Source organism: Leptonotus elevatus, chromosome 1 (assembly GCF_054856555.1).
Source record: "Leptonotus elevatus isolate MCC_2025b chromosome 1, RoL_Lele_1.0, whole genome shotgun sequence".
NCBI classification, from domain to species: domain Eukaryota; kingdom Metazoa; phylum Chordata; class Actinopteri; order Syngnathiformes; family Syngnathidae; genus Leptonotus; species Leptonotus elevatus.
In genome coordinates, this window is record NC_141239.1 from 28,804,630 (window position 1) to 28,826,637 (window position 22,008).

At 42.9% G+C, this 22,008-nt stretch overlaps 1 protein-coding gene across 2 annotated transcripts; it reads right to left on the reverse strand.

Annotated features, from left to right (window-relative positions):
* Position 1: 1 nt before the first annotated feature.
* Positions 2–20,681, reverse strand: LOC147181520 (rho GTPase-activating protein 27-like). 2 transcript variants are annotated; one of them, XM_086089446.1, is made up of 21 exons: positions 20,505–20,681; positions 12,973–13,092; positions 11,415–12,319; positions 9,669–9,803; positions 9,135–9,287; positions 8,253–8,405; positions 8,069–8,134; positions 6,920–7,033; positions 6,764–6,838; positions 6,563–6,622; positions 5,369–5,436; positions 5,201–5,288; positions 4,912–5,013; positions 4,744–4,842; positions 4,599–4,671; positions 4,365–4,481; positions 4,175–4,273; positions 4,007–4,084; positions 1,570–1,704; positions 1,360–1,465; positions 2–1,286 (listed from the first exon to the last, which is right to left on the reverse strand). In XM_086089446.1, exons 2-21 carry the CDS (start codon positions 13,001–13,003, stop codon positions 1,109–1,111), a joined length of 2,835 nt encoding a protein of 944 aa, XP_085945572.1. In that variant the 5' UTR covers positions 13,004–13,092; positions 20,505–20,681; the 3' UTR covers positions 2–1,108. The 2 variants fall into 2 exon arrangements, with proteins under 2 accessions (XP_085945572.1, XP_085945562.1); XM_086089436.1 differs by having other exon boundaries at positions 4,365–4,484.
* Between the last annotated feature and the right edge of the window lie 1,327 nt (positions 20,682–22,008).

Genomic DNA, 22,008 nt, shown 5'->3' on the forward strand with positions numbered 1-22,008 from the left:
GTCAATTTTAAAAGAGTGCCTTGAGTCATTTAATTTACGATCATACAACAAATTTGTGTGCATGTCTGAAACATCCATCCATCCATATTTTGAACTTGCACAAAATATTTTTCATAATGTTTCAACATCAAAACAAAGTTAATGTAGCTCTTTTGACAGTGAAATAATTTTAAATCATGATCATCTCTGCTGTACAGTTTGTCCATGTGTCTAAGTAGAAATGTTTGAATGTTGATGACTTTTGAGATTTTTTTTCTTTCGGTCGTGTGAAGACTTTAAGTGTTAACCTTTAAACTGTAACTCCATATTTTAGCACAGAAAGTCATCTGAAGATTTCACAATATCTGTTCATCAAATTCTTGCTATTGATCATATTGTCTGACATCATCTGAGCAGCTCGTGTCAATAATGATGTCATCATTTGTCTTTCGTAACTCCGCAGAAGTCTTCCTACTGTTTTCTCTTCCGGCTTTTCTTTCTGTGAAACACGTGTAAGGAAGTGGCGACTCATCCAAAGTGTTCTTCTGGCTGAAGCACAAAACTACGTAAGCGTATTACTGCCACATCAGAAATAGAATTTCAATATTACAAACATGAAGCAATTCCTGGCTCATGTCCCCGACGGAGTCCGTTTTGTGCCTTATAAATCAAAACTACTAGCTACATAACTGGGCTGCTCTTGTAAAATACTATTTTAAAGAAAATAATGCAAAGTGTTTCAAAAGATTTAAGGTTTAAAGAAGACAAACATACCTACAAAGGATTATGCCAGTTACCTGAAATGGAAGGAATTGCTTTGTTTTGACAAAAGCAGAAGTCTTTTCAAGTTATAATGTGATAAATTATAATATTTAAACATGAACTTTATCATGAGAAAATTGAATTGATCATGTTAGTATAACATGTATCACCTTATATAAAGTGATGCTCAACTCGTGTTTTTTTTTTTTTTTTTTTTCTGGTGTGGCAGCAATACGTTCTTGTGCAAAGCACCCCCCGGTGGCATTGGTGTTGATTTATCTTCTGGACAGATCCGCATCTCATTTGGAATCCACGTCTCAGATCTTAGTTGTGGAAGGTTCCACGTGCGCAGTGATGCGTGCGCACGCTACCTCTGCACGAAGATAGTGTGGAACTCGTTTAGCATGAGCTCCACAATCTGACTCTGGAAGATCATGTGGATGGTCATGTTGGCCGATTCGGTCTGCGGGCGCAGCAGCGTGGGCCCAAAGACGATGGCCACGCTCTGGACCGACATGCGGTTGGCGTCTTTGTGCTCCACAACCCTGCGTGCAGAGATGGACAGCCAAACGTTAGGGAGTCGTTCAAGTTGGCGGGAACGGACGCAGGCGCACGCACTTGAGGAGGTGCCTGAACAGCAGCTCCATGGTGTCGTGGTTGGGGAGCGGCAGTGAGCGCACCAAGTCCTTCATGTAGGACACGCGCAGGTTGTAGTCAGGAACTTCTGTGGGACAAAAATGTGGACGCCTCAGTGATGAGTCATGCATGAAATGTAACATTTAAGCAGCAACGCTGCAGTGCGTGCGTGCGAGCGAATGTCGGACTGACGGATGGCGGCGATGAACTTGTCGAAGAAGCTGAAGGGGAAGAGGGGTTCGGGAAGCTCGCGCAGGAACAGCTTGAGGGCTCCCGTCAACACGTGGATGTCCTCCCACTGGCCGTCATCCACATCCAGATGCTCCTCTGAAAATAAATGCGAATAAATTCAAACTATGTCTGAGCAAAAAAAAGAAAGTGGTCGGAGGATAGCTGTAATATGAATTCACATGTACAGGGTTCAATCTGAAAACAAAACACTTTTATTCAATTGCAATGTTGCAAAATAATCACACAATTTCCACCATGTGCTTTGCAAAATTCATGTGTACTCGATGAAGATTACAGATTTAAACCACATTAGAGAACGCATTAAAAGTCAATGTGCAAAAATCGAAGGCAACGCAGACCTATTCCATCGAGTTCCCCTACATTTTGCGAAGCGCATCAACTTATGCATTGAAAACGATGGGAATCATTCCCTATTTGTTTTATATTAAGAAAATAGATGTTTTTCACATATGGAATGTGATTTAAATGTTTTGTTTTTCTTTTCATTCTTTTGTTGTAAACCCCCCCAATAAAAACTTAATTACAAAAAAAGAAAATGATGGGAATCATGTGGAAAATATTATTTATCAACATTACAATTGAATAAAATGGTTTGTTTTAATAAGTATGTGTTTTTTACCATGTTCCCAGACTTTATAGAAACCCTGTATAACGGAATGTATGGTGTACCACAGGGTTCAATTCTGAGGCCTCTGCTGTTTCCATTGTATCTGCTGCCCCTGGTTTCCATCTTAACGGGATACTTAACTCATTTAGCCATTTTCAGCAGTAAGCAGATAATATTTTGTCTATAATCAATCTGATAACTTGCTGTCGACTGAAAATTACGTCACATGCTCAGGGCGTCACATGACCAAATCCAGAAAACAGGTGAGTCGTGATTGTTGTCAGCTGAGCTCTGAGCACCTGTGATGTCATTTTCAGTTGACAGCAAGTGTTGTATATGAAACATTCTGAAGTTATCAAATTAATTCTGGACAAAATATTTACTTTTTTATTGCTGAAAATGTCCAAATGAGTCAAGTAAAGTGTTCCCTTGCTATAACGCTGTTTTGCGGATTTTTTTAGTGCAATTTTGCATGCATTTTTTTTTATAGTAATGTAAATGTTTATAAAATGTATGAAGGTTTGAACATTGAGAATGTTTAAACGAGAGAAATGATGTGAGGAAATGTAAATGCCTCAAATGAGGGGTTTTAGAGCCTTAAAACATTTATAATAAATGTAAAACATAAAGCTAACTACTTTGATTTCATTTATTGCGGGTATTTTTTGGAACCTAACCCCAGTGGAAAACGAAGGAACACTGTATTCCTTTAAGAAAACATCTGCGGTTGTTTTAAAGTGCTCTATATGTAAATATACATAATATTCACTATTCACATGAGGTCACCGACCCCAACCTACTGACCCGGCAGGCCCTTGGCGGGGCAAACGGCCAGCGAGATAGCGCAAGCAAATGCTGAGGAGCGATCGTGTTGCTTACTACAAGTTACTTTGATTCATTCATTCCAGATTTTCACGAACCGCTTCGCAATGGTGCAAAAATAGGGCGAACAAAGATGTGAAACGAAGCTTCTAAATAACATTCACACAACGTCATTTGCCGCACATCGTACTGTATGCCGTGGAATGTCGAATGGGAACGGACAAAGAGGTGTCCGGAGTTGCAAAGAGACATCGAAAGGATTTCCAATCGACAACATCTACCAAAGTGTGTTCTGACCATTTTGATTAAGGTAAGTGTCATTGTAAGATGGTAAAAATGCTTTTGCCATAATGCGATCGTGATATATGTGAGTCGCTAGCCGTGGCTAGCTCCGGCTAAAAATAGATCTGGTGGTTAACATGTTCGATTTGGAGATCTCTCCAAATACCCTCTTGGCGTCTTATTTTCCTTTCCCAGCAGCCCAAAAGTTGAAATTGTTGTTAAAGTGTACGAAAATAAGTGATGAATCAACAATGTTGTTGGTTTTAGTTGTAACATGCTAGCGCAGCTAGCGAGGTCGGCGAACTAGCTAACTTGCCGAGATTCTTCACCTCAAATTCACAATTGATAAATAAATGCACATAGCAACCAATAAAAGCCGAAAGTACAGAAGACGCAAGCGCAACTTGCTATCGAGCACACCTAAAGGAACACTTCCTTAAGCTGCAGGGAGGTGGGCAATACGAGAACACAACACTTTCTCAATTCTAGGGCGTAGAGAGCCAGATTAAATGAAAAGGTTACTCTCCCTGTTCATTTTTTCCAATAAAGAAAGGTTCTGTGAATGCGCATAGGAATTAGTACCTCCAACAAGGTTATGGTTAAAGTAGGTAAGTATGCATCTCGGGATTGGGGATGGGTGAATGTTTGGGGAGATGCGTTGGATACCGTGATCAGCTTTGTGTCGCAGCTTCTGGATGACGGCCAAGTTTCCGCTCACACGGTAGATGCCATCCACATCAAGACCTGAACACACGCACGCATACACAAACCTCATTAACATCTATGGAACAACACAAATAAGTGCCGACCTGGTAACCTGTGTGTGTGCGTTACCTCTCCTCTCCACAGCTCTGATGCACTTCTCCACAAATTTTGGAATGGTAGCGTTTTCCCTGTGACAGAGCGTGTCCAGATGGCAGCCGAACACGTTGTCTGAACACAACAACACGCCGCCACGTCACGTAAGGTTCTGACGCGCCGTCACGTCGCGTGCGATCACGGCACAAGCGTCCGCGGCGCTTACCTCGTATGTATCCCTTCTCCTTGACGCTCTGCAGCGTGGGCCTCCTCTGGAGGAAGCGTCGAAGTTTGGTGCGAACTCGCGTCTCCTCCGTGTCGGCGCCCGACAAACTTCTGTTGCCTGCTAAAGCATGACAACATCTTTAGTGAGGTGAAATTGCAAAAAGCACGCAGGAAGTCATCACAAAAAGGGCGCGGCCCGGTGTGAGGGGGCGTGTTTTGGGATGAAATGACTCACTCGACCGCTTCCTGTCTCTGTCCTCTTTGTCCGAGGCAGCGTCGTCATCATCGTCAGACACGTGTTCCTGTTCCTGGAAGACACGCCTCCACGCTTATGATTGTGTGTGTGCGTGTGTGCATGCGCGCACGCGTGTTTGCCTTACCAGCTGTCGGGTTGTATCCTGTATGACTTTGAGCCAATCAGTGATGATGCTCTCTGTGTCGTACTGCATCAGGTATTCGCAACCTTGACGCGTCTTCAGCTACACACACACAAACATATCAACACGGCAGTAATATTCATGGTGCGTAACCATGGTAACCAGGCTGACCTCCAGCACATTCTTCTTGGACGACTTGTCCTTGGGGGCCCAGCACACCGAAGCTCCTCTCAACTCCACTGTGTATTCCGGAACAATCTGCGAGGCCTTGGACTGAGACGAGGGGAGACACAACACGAGAAACAGGACGAGACGAGACAAAACAAGACAAGACGAGACAAAACAAGACAAGACGACACACAAGACAAGAGGAGATGAGACAAGACATGATGAGTCGAGAGTCACGTGAGTGTGCCTGGAGCGCTTTGGTCGTTAAGGTGAAAGGTTAAAGGTGAGCCACCATGTTGCTGCTAGGAGCAGACTTGGGGTCCCGGTGGAAGGTGAGGATGCCACCATGCAGGACAGTCCACGATTGACTCCAGTTCTTCCTGTTGGCATGACGATGGGACAACAAATATGACAAAAAGAAAAATAAACAACAAGAAGAAACAACAAGAAAAAGGCTCACCGGATCTTTTTGCCGTTATCGATTACTTTGGTCTTGTTGAGGATTCCCGCTTTCTCTAGCAGGTGTCCCTGCACGCACAGACAGGAAGTCACATGATCCCTAGCATCCGAGCCCTAGCACGGACTTATAGGACTTATATATGATTGGATTGTCAATAGGACACTCACGGCTGAAGCCAGAGGGCAGCCATCTTACGTTGCCACTTTTAATGACAACTTTTGTTATTTTTTCCCCACAGAAAACACTGTTATCAGTGCATGTTTTACACTAATCCCTGTATGGAGTCATGAGAGCCTTGCAAAGAGCAAATTCATTACCTGCATCAATATTGTGAATTGTGACTCACAAAGGTTACCGGTTCGCAGCAAATTTTGATCCTGATAGGCTGTACGTTCACTTGATTGTTGATAGCCCTGACCAGGGCTGGACTGGCCATATGGCATACAGGGCAGATGCCCGGTGGACCAGCACCTTTTGGGGCAGATGCAGTGCTACTTCATATTCATTTTCCTTAATTTCACTCCAGCAGACCAGCCCACAATTTAGAGGGAGCAACCCATTTATCCACTTGCAATATAGATAGCAAACTGAACCAATCAACATCAGTGGCAGAGCTACGTGGTAGCCAGGTGTGTTCAAGAGTCGGGCCGGGCTGGGCCAAGCCTAAGTCCAAATGCTAGGGCGGATTTTTTTGTATCAGTCCAGCCCGGGCTCTGACAACATGATGTAGACAAATCTTTGAGTAGCACTCAGAGATATACCTTATAAGAGAACAAAAAAATATTCTTCTTAGGAATGCAATGTACGTGATGCTTCTCCCAGACTTATTGGTACATCTATATGTCATACACAGTGGAATTTTCACCATAATGGCAGAAAATAATGTGATTAATGTGAATAATGTAAAGCGATATCAATGTATTCAAGTTAGCCTAACTACGCCTTAGTGAATGGCAACGTAAGATGGCCGCCAGTGGCTTCCCTTCTCCTAAAAGCGAGTAAGCAGCATTGTCAGTCCATTCATATGTAAATCCCGGATCCCTGCACACAGCCGACCACCACCAGGGGGCGCCCACAACCCGACAGGTTAGTTGAGCGTGAGTCCAATGGGTTCCCATGGCAACCGCAAATAAATGGAGGCACAAGAACGCAACAGATGTCAGCGGCCAATCATATTGCAGGACCTGTGTGTACCTGCTGGGAGCTTGTGCTGCGATTGGACAGATTCCGCCTCACAATTAGCCTATCACAGAGCTTGACACACAATGACATCATCAGCAGGCGGGTTTGTGTGTACGTCTTCGATGCATGTGCGTGCGCACAGGTAATTATTTTGTGCGTCTGCATTGCAATGGCGTTATGTGTGTGTGTGTGCCTGTATGCGTGTGTGTATACCTGCGTACTCTCGGGCGAGTCTTTCCTGAACTCCGCAAAGTCGGCGGTGTTCCTCCAGTGCCGCGGCGCAAACGTCTGGGGAACACAAGCAATTTTGTCAGCCCGCCGCCAGTCACGTGACAGTCAACACACGATTGGTCGCCAGCTGCGACTCACATCCTCGGCCACGCTGTGTCGCCAAGCCAAACGCTGATCCGGCGCTCCGTTTGCTATCGAGGTGCCATCTTGGAGCGCCAGGTGCGCTCTGGGAATGACATGCTGCTTAGCATGCTGAGAAAGGCCACCAAAAATAAAAATAAATATGATGTTATGTTTTTGAATGGATGCTTTTTTTTTCAGATTTCTCATTCATCTTTTTTATTTTATTTTGTTAATGTTCCCTTTTATTTTCCTGGTGTGCAGTTTCAAAGTTATGTTTCTGCTAGTTTTATATTGGCGACATAGATTGTTTTGAGCGCAGCTGCTTCATCCTTTTCAACTCTATAAGCACTAGATGGTATCGATGCAATGATATCAAAACGTCTCGGTTATGATATATTTGTAAAAAATAAATAAATAAATAAATAAATCTGATACTGTTTTCAAGTCACCTGGATGTACATTGGATTTTAAAAATGTAAGAAAGAAAAAAAAGAAGCTCACTGATTTACCCACACAAAATTGCCAGCAGAGGGCAGTGTTTAACTTCTCGGACTTGCCCACTTCATAAGCACCAGAAAAATACACTACACTGGCGGGGTTTTTTACGTCACATGCAAGGCATCATTGCGAGAAATTTGAAAGAAGATACCACAATATTTAGCTACAACAGCGTTAGATTCAGATTTTATACAGTTGTGCCTTCAGATATGAGTGACCCGATTTACAAGTTTTTCCAACAGAAGGTGCTCTGTCCTGAGTTGTGTAACACATCTCGATGCTAATACCGTGAAATAAAAGCTGGAATTCTCAACTCTTGTCTTCAATCAATCAATATTCTGGTCAGAAACTCGATTGTCTTCCTTATACAACAAAAACAAAGGAATTGACTTTGCCGTTGTAATACTTTTGGAGAGGACTGTTCTGTACAGTATGTCCATCTTTGTATGTCCACATATGAGCAGCACACTATGCATTGAAGGAGAACGTGTGACAAAATTGTTTATTTCAATTCTATTTAATTTTGTACAAATGTATATACATACATGTATTATGTCCTGTATTTGATTCAAATAGTCCCTAATCACTCTATAGGGGTTCTTATATAGTTTGGTTAATACCGTGAGACTGTGTATGTCTATCTGTGTGTGTGCGTGTGGGAGTTACCGTAGTGAAGACGGTGTCATTGTCATTGTGTGCGTCGACAGGATAATCTTCTTCTGGCAGGGGAGGCTTCAGGTTCAATCCATGCACACACGCGCACGCACACGCACGCACACACACAAACAATAAAAAAAATGAGTTGCGTAAGATGACACGTGACCTCCAAACTGTGCCAATGAGCTCGTACCGGGCCGTCGTCTGGCCCGACAGCGTCGTCGTCGGTCGTCGTGAGGGCCGCCGGCGTTGGCGCATTCCAGGAGGTGGCGCCAGAGACGAGGTTGTAGTAGTAGAGCTTCCCAGAGGTTTGATCTATCAGCTGCTCCCAAACATCACAGTCAGGCTATAGGGAAAACATTCAGCATTTAGTCCAGTCTTTCCCCCACCCCCTTTTTTTTTTTACTTTCATGTAACAACCTGTTGATTGTCAAAATGTGCTACTTGTACCATTAGTGGTACACTGGTGCCCTCTTGTGATACATGAAAGAATGACTGCATATGCACAATTCGGATGTATTATATTTTTGAGTAGAAAATCCAACCATCCCTTTTCTGAACAGTTTATATTTTCCTTTTATGTCAACTTGGGTACGATTTCAATTTAACTTGAAGTACATTTTAATTGAATACTCATTAATGTAGTTTTTTTTTTTACTGTTAATGTCCAAACTGTATTCGCAATAACACAAAATATACTTTTTAAGAATAAAAATGGCTTCATTTGTCTATTGTATTTTAATGTTGGTCGCAAGTAGAATGGCTAGTAATAGCAATAATTATTTAGCGCACTAGTAGAATGGTCTTACTAGCAACGCTTTTAATCCACTACAAATAAACTGGCCTCACATTGTTACTACTGCAGCACAGTAAGGTTTAATTGCGTACTAGTAAAGCAAAAGTCGCACAAGTAGTGAAAAAAGTTACGAGTCGTAGCCTACATTAGTAGTAAGGTACTGTCGGAGTTGTACTAGTACGTAAAGAATGTACTAGTTCAGGGACCGAAAACTGGATATGAATGATATCATGCAAGGTAAAAAGTGTGTGCTATTTTTATTTTTGTTTTGTTCTTCACCTGCGAGGGTGTTGGGGACAAGGAGGAGGGGGCGGGGGACGAGGCCAGGGGGGACGATGGGTGCGGTGAGGGCGAGCGCGGATCCGACCAGGTGGTCTGTCGCGTCAGCGGGTGGAAGTAAAACACCTTCCCGCTTTCCTGGTCCGTGTGAATCTGCAACAGAGCCCTTTCACAATAAAACAACCTATTTCCTGTCATGCTTATGTGGATGTTTTCCTCCTCTTCAAAAACAAACTGAGATCGTTCACATTGTTGTGCTTGATAACATCAAACGTTATTATTCTTATCCAAATATTCAAGTATGAGTTGTTTGCATTCAAAAACAGGCCAGTCCAAAACTTTCTGAAAATTCTAAGTATTGTGCTACAAGAACAAAAATGAATAACATGTGAGCATCCTGGAATTGCAATCTCCTAAACTGACCCTTAACATCGATGAGCTTCAAGCATTTACTCGGCATTCGAAAGCTTTTGCCTTCCAACTTTTCAACAGCATTCGGATTCTTTTCAACATCCGAAATCTGCGTGCACTGACCTGCCATCCGTGCGGTGGGCTGAGGGGGGAGGGGCTTATTATTTCTGAGGAGGTGCTTGAGGAGGAGGGGGTGTGGCCGATGGTGGAGGGGGCAGGGTCAGGCAGCTGCAGCGGCTCAGGGGTGGAGTCACAGGCCTGTGGGTGTCAAGACATACGACAGATTCATAATGTTAGTCCAGCCATCCATTTTCTGTAGCGCTTCTCTTCCTGACTAGTCGCTGCAGGCTGAGCTGGAGCCTATCCCTACTGATTTTGGGCCAGAGGCTGAACTGGTCGCCAGCCAATCGCAAGGCACACATTGACATAATGGCGAATGTACTAACTAGTCAACCACTGTGCCGGCAATCAGGAAGTCATTTAACAACAACTAAGACGCGCATGCAATTACAGAGAGACACCACCAGGGTTAGAAATTCTTTTGGATTTTACATTATAGTTAGTTTTTAATTTGTTTTGAGCTTTGTTTATTGAATTTAGCTAGTTTTAATTAGTTTTTAGAACAGGTTTGCTAGTTTTATTTTTTGGGGAAAATCTTTCTTCTTAATTTAGTTTTAATATTAGTTGTTGTTTTTTTATGGAGAATTTTTCGAGTGCAATTTTTTTTTTAAGTCACTAATTAAGTATTGTGTAATTAAGTAAACTACAATTTTCAAATGACAGTTTGACCTTCCTTTTTCTGTTCGGTCGTACAGCACTACCGAAATTAATACATTTAACAAAAGACGAAAACGAAGGTCATTTTAGCTATAATTAATCTAGTTTTAGTTATTTTGAGAAACGTAAGATGTACTCTCAGTTAGTTTTTGTTTTTTAAAACAAAAACATCTTTGTTTTCATTTTATTTCATTAGCAAAAATGTTTTTCAATTGTAGTTTCAGTTTATTTTGTTACTTTTCCTTAACTATAACTACGACAGGCACACACACACTTGCGTGCACAAATACGCACACACAGATTAATGAATATTTCACACTTCCTCCTCAGGTTTCGTGTGTTAGCCAGCAGCCATCGTCATGGCGACAGAAGAAGAAGCCATCAAATTCCTCTCGCTAACCACATGACATCCCGACAACATCAACATCAAGATAATTGCCTATCGATGTGCCCAGATGGCGGCAAAGCACTACTTGGTGGACTGTCTGAAGCTACCCTTTTCCCCTTTCATTACAATATAGTTTCTTGGCACCAAGATGCCACAAAATGCCACCAAGCTTTTATATCAGATAGGGCGTAGGCCTAGGTACGAAAACAGCAAATCGGAAGTTTTCAGTTCCCCCTAAAATTCTGCGAATGATGAAGATGAAGTCACGAGAAGTCAATTACAACACTTTTGCTGGGGTTCCACAAGACTCGAATATTGTTAAGTTCCATCGCTTTACTGAAAAACAGTAAAAGCCACAAGCTTTATTGATTATGATTCAGTTACTAAATCATAATTCTGCAAAAATGTTTAACATTGTGATTTACAAAGTAAAAGCAGATAGTATTTTCAAATGTCAAAAAAAAAACACACAAAGATAATCATTCCGAGGATTTGGACAATTTTAACTTAAAGTCCTTAAATGATCAATTAATCTCAAAGTAGTTGTTGATGAATTTGAAAATCGATGGGTTGTTGATTGATGGACGAATTGTTGCACCTGTAAAGTGGCCATTTGGAATGGCAGCCAAACTGGTTGTAAACGGTGAGCACATCATGAAAAGCAGTCGTGAAAAGTCGCACATGGTACGGCAGGCGATGTTTACCTGTTTGGTGGGCGGAGTCGGGTTCAACTGTCCAATAAGAGCATCCAGTTGGAGATCCTGGATGGACTCGTAAATGTGATTGGACTCTTCCTCCTCTTTTGGTTCCTCATTCTCCTCCTGGCCATCGCTGTCCTGTTCGCTGTCCTCCGTGGCCTCGATTGCTTCCTCTTCCTCTTCTATTTCTTCCCGCTCAGCCACTGCCTCCTCTCGATTATCCTGCGGGGGAGCGTCCGGATCGTCCTTGCGGGCGTGCACGTCGGGTACGGTGGGCGTGTCCACGGGGATGGGTAGCGTGTGGGGTCGGGCAGCGGCTGAGTCAGCGCTGTCGCTATGCTCCTCAGGCAGGTTTTTCACCGTTTCGCCGTCTGTCTTGTCCGTGCTGTCGGGACCCAAAGGGGCACCGGAGTGCCGAGGTGCCCCGGCAAGGGGTGGCGGCAGGTCCAGGAAGTCCAGCGGGACACCGAATGTGGACATGCGGTTCTCCGTCTTGCGGTATCCGCCAGACGTGTCCAGTTTGAGCCGGATGGTCACTTCGTCGCTGGGTTTGCTTCTGGTCCCGCCGGGCTCCTCCACAACCTTGGGAACGTGAATCGTTACGGGGACCGGCACGGGGACCGGCACGGTGACTGGCACGGGGACTGGGGCCGCCGCCGGAGCAGGGACCGGGGCCGCCTCGGGAGCAGGCGGGTGGGCAAAATCCAGAGGGGACGGCGCGTCGGGCGGGAGCTCCTTGACGTACTTGGCCGGGATGTAAAACGGTTTGGAGGCTTGGTCCCGCCGCACCTGCCACCAGTGGGCGTTGGTCTTGGCCAGCAGGACGTAGCGCTCATTGGGCTTGATGGAGATGATGGAGCCGTCGCGGCCCTTATACTCGTACTGGAACTCCACCAGCACCAGACCCACACCTCCAACAAACACACAACACAGGGTTTCTAAACATTTGTGGTTTCAGAATGACATGCTTTATTTTCAGATCCAAATTTCCACATTTCTCTGTAATAAATTTGTGACATTTGCGGAGGATGGCTGCCTCCGTCAAGTCCATTATTCCCTAATAACTGGACACCTCCAATTGAAAGTTTATCAACATTTTTTAAGAATTGTTTGGGTTTATAATTTTTTTCCCATCCACCCAGTGCATTTCAATTAGCATCAAATTGTCAATTATAGAAGTATTTTTGCTATATGTGGGCTGGCTACTGTATTGGCTGTTTCTCTTATGTCACTCAAGCTGTCTTGATCGTTAATGCCACTGGAGGAAGCCTCGTGATGTTGTTGCAATACACCAGAGGGAAAATGAAGGCCTTTTAATATTACTTCTTTAGGAATAAAACTTCTGTCTCATTTTAGATGAACACTTAAACCTACTAGGTTCCTGTTTTATTGTTGGTCATTATAGTGGTAGCTAGAGAGTTCATTATTTTTTGGTTGCTGCTTGGTGTCAAAACACTTGAGAACAACTTATTCAACAAGTTGATAAGATTGCTAAAAGTGAATTCTGCAGCTAGCTAATGCTAATGCTAACCCAAAAAGGTGAAAAAAAATGAAGCGCACTGACCTCTGCCCATCAAGGTGGACGTGGTTGCCATGGTGACAGCAGACTCCGACCCCTCAGCTTGACGGACAGGTGGCCACTCCACAGGTGAGGGGTGAAAGGTTAAGGGCAACCATCCGCTCTCTAGGAGACAACAGGAAGTACAAACGTCACCTGTAATGTGGCAGCATCACACAAAATGGCTGTCAGCGGAATGTTGCCGGTGCTCACATTCGTCCTGTCATAACATGTCTCGCGCTAGACACAAAATTCAATCACACCCCACACAAAACACACACGCGCACACCAGTCAATACAAACACACACATAAACACATGCAGAAAGCCACAGTCCACCCACAAAAGTCAACAGACACACATTACAGTCAACACAACAAACATACAAGAGTGAAAACATGCACGCCAGTCAACACGAGTCAACATGTATGCTTTCCATGTATGACGTCATTTCTGTCTCCAAATAAAGAGCATATTGTTTTTTCACACACGCACACACACACACACACACACACACACATGCATACGCACATAGACACACATACATACACACATACAAAGGACAATAGTAGGAGGTGCATCACAGCCATGTTTTATTTACAGAGGGAAGTGTCTGCTTCCTGTTAGTCCTTTGCCCCGCCCACCGCTCACCATCCCTCAAATGACATCACAAAAAATCTGGCATGCACACACAGTGTGAGTGTTCTATATGTGATTTAGTGAGTTAGTGCAGAGAGCTCCGGGTTCAAAGTCTGTCCCTTGTTTGACACAGCAAAATGACTGACACACTTTTAGATGCTTGCACTGCAGCTCACACACACACGCAAAAAGTCATGTGTGTGGGTGTGTGTTTGCGTGCGTGTGCGTGTGTGTGTGTGTATGCTTCCTGTCTTTGTCACAAAACAATAGTACGACTGCTTCAACTCTCAGCAAACTTGAAAAGTCGAATGAACGTTTCTTCACTTGGCTTTGCAATGCAGTATGTCATGCTGTTATGTGATGGACCGGTCGCCAGTCAGTCGCAGAGCACAGACAGACAACCATGACCCATTTCCATGTCAAGACATTTTCAAGTACCAATATAAAAGCAAATAATTAAAAATATCAGTCTGTCAATTTTTTGAAGTTTCTCGTCAATTGTCAACAAAATGGGAGTCCATCATTGACGTATTGATGCCCACCTCTGCTAGCTATTAGCATAGCCATAGCTTGGCTTAGCTGCCTCGCTATTGTTTACATTGCCTCTGCCGCCTACGGTGCCTGCAAAGTCTTTCAACAACTGACAGAGGTCCCGCTATCTTACTCGGGATGTTGAGTGCGGTAAAAATCCAGAGAAATCCATTTGTACTGTACTCCAATGTCCACACAATTAAAATCTACAGCAACAAAGAAGTACAGTTGAAAAGGAAAGGCATGACTTGGTTGTCACCTCTCTCCGGCATTTGTCAGAAGCAGGACCGTTGGGGCCGACGGTCAGAGGTGGGCATTCCGTCAAAATTGACGGAAGGTCCGTCAAGCCGTCAATGACGGACGTCCCATTTTGGTGACGGATTGACGGAACATTGACGGATGCCCACCTCTAATGACGGAAACATCGACTACTCACGGATGACGGATTGATGATTTGGCTTGAAATATTGATGGCTTGACGATGACGTAAGGGTGTCCAGACGTTTGACGATTGCCAAATGACGGACGCTCAAAATTCATTGACACGCCCACCCCTGTCGACGGTCATGGCACCGCATCACCGGGTGACCGCCCAAGTGAATGAGACCCAGCAATCGGTACATGCGCTCGCAAAGATTTTTACCCCAGGTTTCAGTCGCGACATCCCCCCAACATCACACACATGAAACTTAAGAACTATGTAAAAAAAATAAAAACATGGCGGGGCTCAGAGAAACCATGTGAAGAAAGCTACCCAGGGGAAGCTCATCCACCCTGAGGGATGGCAGCCCACGTCCACAGGAAGCGGTGCCATTCCAGAGACCCCGGGCCCAGGTTGATTGTGCTAGATCCCACACAAAGTGAAGAGCCCCCAATTGGGTGCGGCCTAGAGCCCGCGTTATCAAATGGCTCAATAGTTGCGCTTCCATTCACCTATTTTAATTTGAAGAATTGAAAAATAAAGAAATGTGCTAGAAATGTGAAAAAGAAGGCCTAAAATTTGCAATTGCGATAAAAGGGAAACGTGAATTTTGGCTATGGAAACAGGTTTTGCTAATAAACAATGACAGTCACAGGATTGCATACCGCATCGCACGTTTTGACTGATTATTACGTCACATGTGCATAATTGTTGTCCCCCAAAAAATGGCCGTGGATGACCCCAAGAAAATCTGGAATTAATAAAACCATGAATATTGCTTGAATTCTTAAAATAAGTGACTGGCTGAGCTTTCTGCCATACCGAGGGAAAAAAACGCTGGTCGTCGTGTCACGTCACGTCATCGCTGCTCCTCGCTTTCTTTCATATCCAGGTTTGAAGCGAGCAGAGGACAAGGCGAAACACACCTTTAATGCCATTCTTGATGGAAAAAAAGCAAAGAGACGCTAAGGTTTTAACCGCAATAAAATCAGCAATCGGTCAGTGATGACGTTTGTTGACAGTAAGCCGAGCGTCTTGTGGCGGAGACATGCTCTCATATGATGTCATCTCGTGGCGCAGGCTCCTCTCAGTGTGTGCAAAAATAATGACAAATGGAAACGGCCATAAGTTGCAAGTTCATTTTGGCATTTTCGCTACATTCGCTTAAAAATGTCAAGACATTTTAATGGAAACCCCAACACCCCATTACTGTTACTTCTGAAATCACGTGCAGCTGCGCCATATTACCTCCTCCAGAACCTTGGACTCTTAAACTCACAGCAACCAGACCAACATTTGTATATTTGAGGCGGCTTTTAATATCGAAATCGAACCAATAACTGTGATGTCATTTTCTCCCAATATTGGGTTGATATTGATAATTATTATTCGATAGTTATTGTGCATCCCTAATATACTTATAAATGCATTTGAATGTATTGTAATTGAAGACGTCATGCTGTTTCCATGACGACAAATACATGTTAATAATAGCAATTAAATCCTTTTGTTGAGTCAACGTCTTGATGTCCGACACACCTGAACACACCTCAAACACTGCGCGTGTGCGTGTGTGTGCGCGCGCGTGCGTGTGTGTGTGTTACAGGTGTGTCATGAAGCTTTCTGGAACTCCCTTCCTTTTCTGTGTGTTTGCGTGTCCCATGACCACACCCTCCCCACAGGCTGGACACATGCATGCACACACACATAAAAAGTCCCTGTCAAATATCAAAGTAAAAGGAAAGATTTGTCGACCAATCAGACAAGTCCTCAAAGTCATGTGAAACTTAACAACCTTTGGCCTGTGTGCTTACGAGCGGGGTCATAACAAATGTGTCATGTGACATTTGAAAAGCATCACATGACCCAGTCATCGCATGCTCAGAACACCGCGCTCCGATTGGCCGTCACATCTGTCCATCATGAGGCCGGGATGGTAGGTTGCCAGGCGACAGTGAGCGTGCTCCTCAGGATGGACGTGCAGACACCGTCAACTTGACTCACAAACCACTCAGCAGCAACCAGAAAACAGTTCAAGAGCTTCCCGAAAGCGTTTTTTGCTTCGGAACGTTCTTTTCCGAGTGAGACGACCCAAAAGTACTTGGAGGAAAGCTTGTAAATTATTGGAATTCAAAAACTTCTTGGGAAAGATACCTGAATGTCAGCTTTTAGTCACTTTTAGCTACGCTTAGTCCTGATCAACATTAGCAAAAAGACGCTACCCACAATCCTTAATGGCAGGAACTGGCCATTGCTTAAGTTTACTGACTAGACGCTTCAGACAAGCACCGCAAAATTCACAACATCCAGCAACCATCAGTTCACATTGGTTTCCTTACAGCGGAAAGACGAGTTGCTGGTGCTAATGCGCCAATAAGCTGCTTTGCCAACCTAAAAAAGAAGAGTAAGGAAAGAAAAAACTAGGCTTTACGTTTACACGATCAGGATTTTGGAGCCGATCACCGAGTTAAAAAGAAAGAAAGAAGATAAACGATCCCCGATCCGATCAGAAGATTAGCCAATCTATCCAATCTAGTGCTGTCACTATTGAAGATTTTTAGAATCGATTAATCTATCGATTAATCTATCGATTAATCAACTAATTCTATTCATTTTAATTTTGCATTAAAGTTTATTACAAAAGCATTTTTCATGGTTATTTCGTACTTCATATTCATATAGTGATTTAAGAAAAAAGGGAGGATTGATGTTGTACTGTAATACCAGTAGGGGTGTTAAAAAAAAATAGATTTGGCAATATATTCTCGAATTGATTCGATATGCGGCCGAATTGATTTTTAAACATCAATTTTTTGATGGGAATATTCAACAAAACTTAGGGTTAGGGTTTACACGTTAAGCATGGAAGAATGTTATATTAATGGAACATTAAGCCTTAATATTTTATTTTTAATGCTGTTCAAACATGAAACAGATTGCAACAGATTCTTTGTTAAATAAAGTTTCAGATAAATAAAAAAAATTCCGTAAAAATCTTACAGTGTACATGTACAAGTTTACGGATGAGTATTTTCTAAATTTGAGGTTTTAAAAAAATCGCAATAATCAATTTATAGATTTGTATCGGGATTAATCTGTATCGAATCGAATCGTGACCTATAAATCGTGATACGAATCGAATCGCCAGGTACTAGGCAATTCACACCCCTAATTACCAGTTAAGTCATTGTTTTCCAAAGTAAAAACAGATGTTTGCAAATGTCTTATTTTGATTTTACACAGAAGATAATCAGTCTTCTTTCATCAAGGACTACAGAAATCAGTGAACAGTTACTGCTGATATGCTGAAATCAGAGGATTTGGACAATTTTAAATTAAAAATGGCTCCAAACGATTACTCAGTTATGAAAATAGTTGTCGATGACTCGATTAATTTTGATAGCTCTAATCCAATCTATTTAACAACTTGTCTATTTCTTTGTACAGTCAACCCCCGATTTTCGTAGTGAGATTGGGACCAAACTAGCCCACAAATAGCCAAAATTTGCACATAATTGTTGACACCTGCCCCTCAAAATATATCCATCCATTTTTATGGTTTGGGGTTTCAAACTAGGGTTTCAAATTAGGGTTAGGGTTTCAAATTAGGGTTAGGGTTTCAAACTAGGGTTTTATATTAGGGTTTCAAAATAGGATTAGGGTTTCAAACTAGGGTCTTACATTAGGGTTAGGGTTTCAAACTAGGGTTTCACATTAGGGTTATGGTTTCAAACTAGGGTTTAACATAAGGGTTAGGGTTTCAAACGAGGGTTTTACATTAGGGTTAGGGTTTCAAACTAAGGGATAGAAGGTTTAGAATGGGGGAAGTGCAGAGGTACTGGGATCGAGTCCGGGTTTCGGCATTCCTGGGTGGAGCTTGCATGTTCTCCTCGTGCTTGCGTGGGTTTTCTCCGGGTACTCCGGTTTCCTCCAAAGACATGCATGGCAGTTTAATTGAACACTCCAAATTGTCCACAGGTGTGATTGTGAGTGTGGATGGTTGTTCGTCTCTGTGTGCCCTGCGGTTGGCTGGCAACCAGTTCAGGGTGTACCCCGCCTACTGCCCGAAGCCAGCTGGGATAGGCTCCAGCGCCCCCCGTGACCCTTGTGAGGACAAGCGCTTAAGAAAATGGATGGATGAATTGGGGAAGACCATTCGGGATATGAGTGTTTTGAGATGCGAGCATGGTCACTGATCATTGAAGAAATTTAACTTGCATCTCAAGGCCCCACTGCAGTTCTTTTCGTCTTAACTCTTGTTGAACATTCCACTTCAATGTCGCCTGTGATGCAAGGCATTTCAGTGATTTGTTGTATCATTCTGAACATTGAGGGGACACTATGCAAATGGAGAACATAGAAAAGAATTGTGCTTCTCGTCACGTATCTCCACACGGCTCACACATACACGGAAGTGAAAGCTCAGGCTAGTCGAGTAGTATCAGAGCTTTTTTTCCCCCAAGAACGAGCAAGTACAGACCGATTCCGTTCCGGTATTGCTGCACCTCTCAGTCTACAGCTGTTACTAACACTGCTTCGAATACAGCCACTACCATAATACTACTAGTACTAGGGGTGGGATTCTTTGAATGTCTCACGATTTGATTCCGATTTTTGGGTCTGCGATTCGATTCAGAATTGATTTCCGATTAGGAACGATTTTTGCTTCAAAATGATTTGATTGACAATGATTGTTGCTTCAATCTATAGATGTGCAAGGAATTGTAATGATCTACTCCAGTCTGACTCGCTAATGCTAATTAGCGCGCTACTCACGGCATTTTATCACTCAAAAGATCGGCACCACACTGCAAAAAAAAATTTTTTTATTGGAATAACTTGATCGTGACTTTTTCCTTCTACTCTCTAATGTGGCTACAACTTAACAGTGTATTGACCGCGTGGAACCACACTGCCCCTAAGTCGCCAAATCGGGTACAACATGAACAGCGCTCCAAATAAAGGCACACACAGACAAATGCAAGACAGTATAAAATAATTTTAATAAAATCGATTCTGAATCGTACTAAATGAGAATCGATTTTTGGGCACACGCCTGACTAGTACTACCACTGGTATGATACTAATACAAAAGTACAAATACTAATACAGTACATCTTCTTCAATAATTCCACTACTATTACTGCTTTGGTACTATTACTAATACGGCTACAATACCACTACTAATACAGCTTCTATTATACTACTATGGCTATCATAGTACAACAATATAATGCCACAATGATACTACTATACTGTTGGGACTGCAACTGCTACTTACACTATGACACTAGTATAAAATATACTAATGCACTATTACTATGGAAATGACACCGATAGCACTAAGATTTATTATCATTAGTACATAGCACTATATAACAATTATATATAAATATGAGTTATACACTATTAAAATTCTGTTGTAATGCATACAATTAAAACTAAGGGCTAATTTAATATAATAGGCTACTACGAATGTTACTAACTTACTAACGCCATACAACGAGAATATTACTAAACTAATGGTACTATTACTACAAATACTCCGCTTGATACTTGACGGCGAGTTAGGAGAATGAAATGAGAGTAAAGTTGAGTACTTTGAGTACTTGCTTCTTTTGTCGGTTGACGTACATATGCAAGCTAACACACCCAACCACACCGCACATTCCAACCACACGCTCGCGCGCGCGCGTGCGTGCGCGCAGGCAGGCTGGAGCTCAACCCTAACAAGCTAACAACAAAAAAACATACACGACTTGCGTCCTTCCCGTCTTTCTTTCTTTGCCAAACAACTTTAGACAACAGAAACGAAACTACATACACAACTCTACAACTAAATCTACTACTACCACGACACACTCGAGCTCGACAAAATACACGACTCGCTCCACGGATGTATGTGTGTGTAGATATATGCAAGTGTGGTAAAAAGTAGTTAGCCTTACCTCGAGTCTTAGGAGAAGCACAACAGTCATGACGGTAGTGTGTCCTTCGCGTGTAGTTGTTGTGTATTTCTTTTGAACGTGTGTATGTGCGTGTGTGTAAAAATCATGGAACAGGTTCCCCTGTCTTTGGCCCGCCCACCTCCGAGACCTGCTTGTCCCGGCTTGCACCTCCATCCCCACCCCCGCCACCCCGGCACATTCGTTCCTCCCCCATCCCTCCCCCGCACAGATCCCGCCCACCCACCACTGAGAATTTCCTGCTTCCTGCTCCACTTGTGACGTCCTTACGGCGCCATCTGGCGGCAGGTAGTTGCTCGCGCAGTGGCAGCACAGTTTTTGTCGAAATGACAACTTGTAGTCAAAGAAGTCGCCACTAGGAGTCACAAGTGGGTTTTCTGCTGCTGTACTGTGACGTGAGTTTTGCCCCAATTGTTGCGCTACAAATGTAGCAAAACTAATTTGTACTTGTAGAGCGCCTGATTTGTACTTGTAAAGAAGGGGGCGGGCTCTGGTGCAATGAAGGGTTGTTTTGACCAATCAAGTGAGAAGGATTTGAGCGGATTGGAGCGCAACCTCATTGGTTTAGCGAACGACGGTGGCGGGACTCGCGGAAGGATACAAGCAGGACACATCGTCGCCAACCAACATACATATTAAGAATACTTCAGTCGACTGAAGTATTCTTCCTCAACATACATATTAAGAATACTGAAGTATTCTTCCTCAACATACATATTAAGAAGTATTCTTAATATGTATGTTGGTTGGCGACGATGTGTCCTGCTTGTATCCTTCCGCGAGTCCCGCCACCGTCGTTCGCTAAACCAATGAGGTTGCGCTCCAATCCGCTCAAATCCTTCTCACTTGATTGGTCAAAACAACCCTTCATTGCACCAGAGCCCGCCCCCTTCTTTACAAGTACAAATCAGGCGCTCTACAAGTACAAATTAGTTTTGCTACATTTGTAGCGCAACAATTGGGGCAAAACTCACGTCACAGTACAGCAGCAGAAAACCCACTTGTGACTCCTAGTGGCGACTTCTTTGACTACAAGTTGTCATTTCTACAGGTACAAATCACAACTTTTACAGATACAAATTTATAGTTTTTGTACAGGTACAAATTTTTTTTTGTACAGATACAAATCATGACTTTTACAGGTACAAATTTGTTTTTACAGATACAAATTTGTTTTACACATACACATTTTTTTTTTTACAGGTACAAATTTATTTTACAGACACAAATTTTTTTTTACAGGTACAAATTTATTTTACAGACACAATTTTTTTTTTACAGGTACACATTTCTTTTACAGACACAAATTTTTTTTTTACAGGCACACATTTTTTTTACAGATACAAATCACGACTTTTACAGATACAAATTTAGACTTTTTTCTACAGGTACACATTTTTTGCACAAGTTAGTTTTGCACCAAATTTACCTCCATAGAAAACATTTCATTCATTAAGATTTCCGTTCAGCATCCATTCACGACTAG

Coding starts and splice junctions, on each gene's coding strand:
- LOC147181520 (XM_086089436.1), bottom strand. CDS start 13,003: ATGGCAACCACGTCCACCTTGATGGGCAGAG. Junction 6,623..6,763: donor ACTCGCCCGAGAGTACGCAG/GTATACACACAC, acceptor TTGTGTGTCAAG/CTCTGTGATAGGCTAATTGT. Junction 5,437..6,562: donor GCAGCACAAGCTCCCAGCAG/GTACACACAGGT, acceptor CTGTGCGTGCAG/GGACACCTGCTAGAGAAAGC.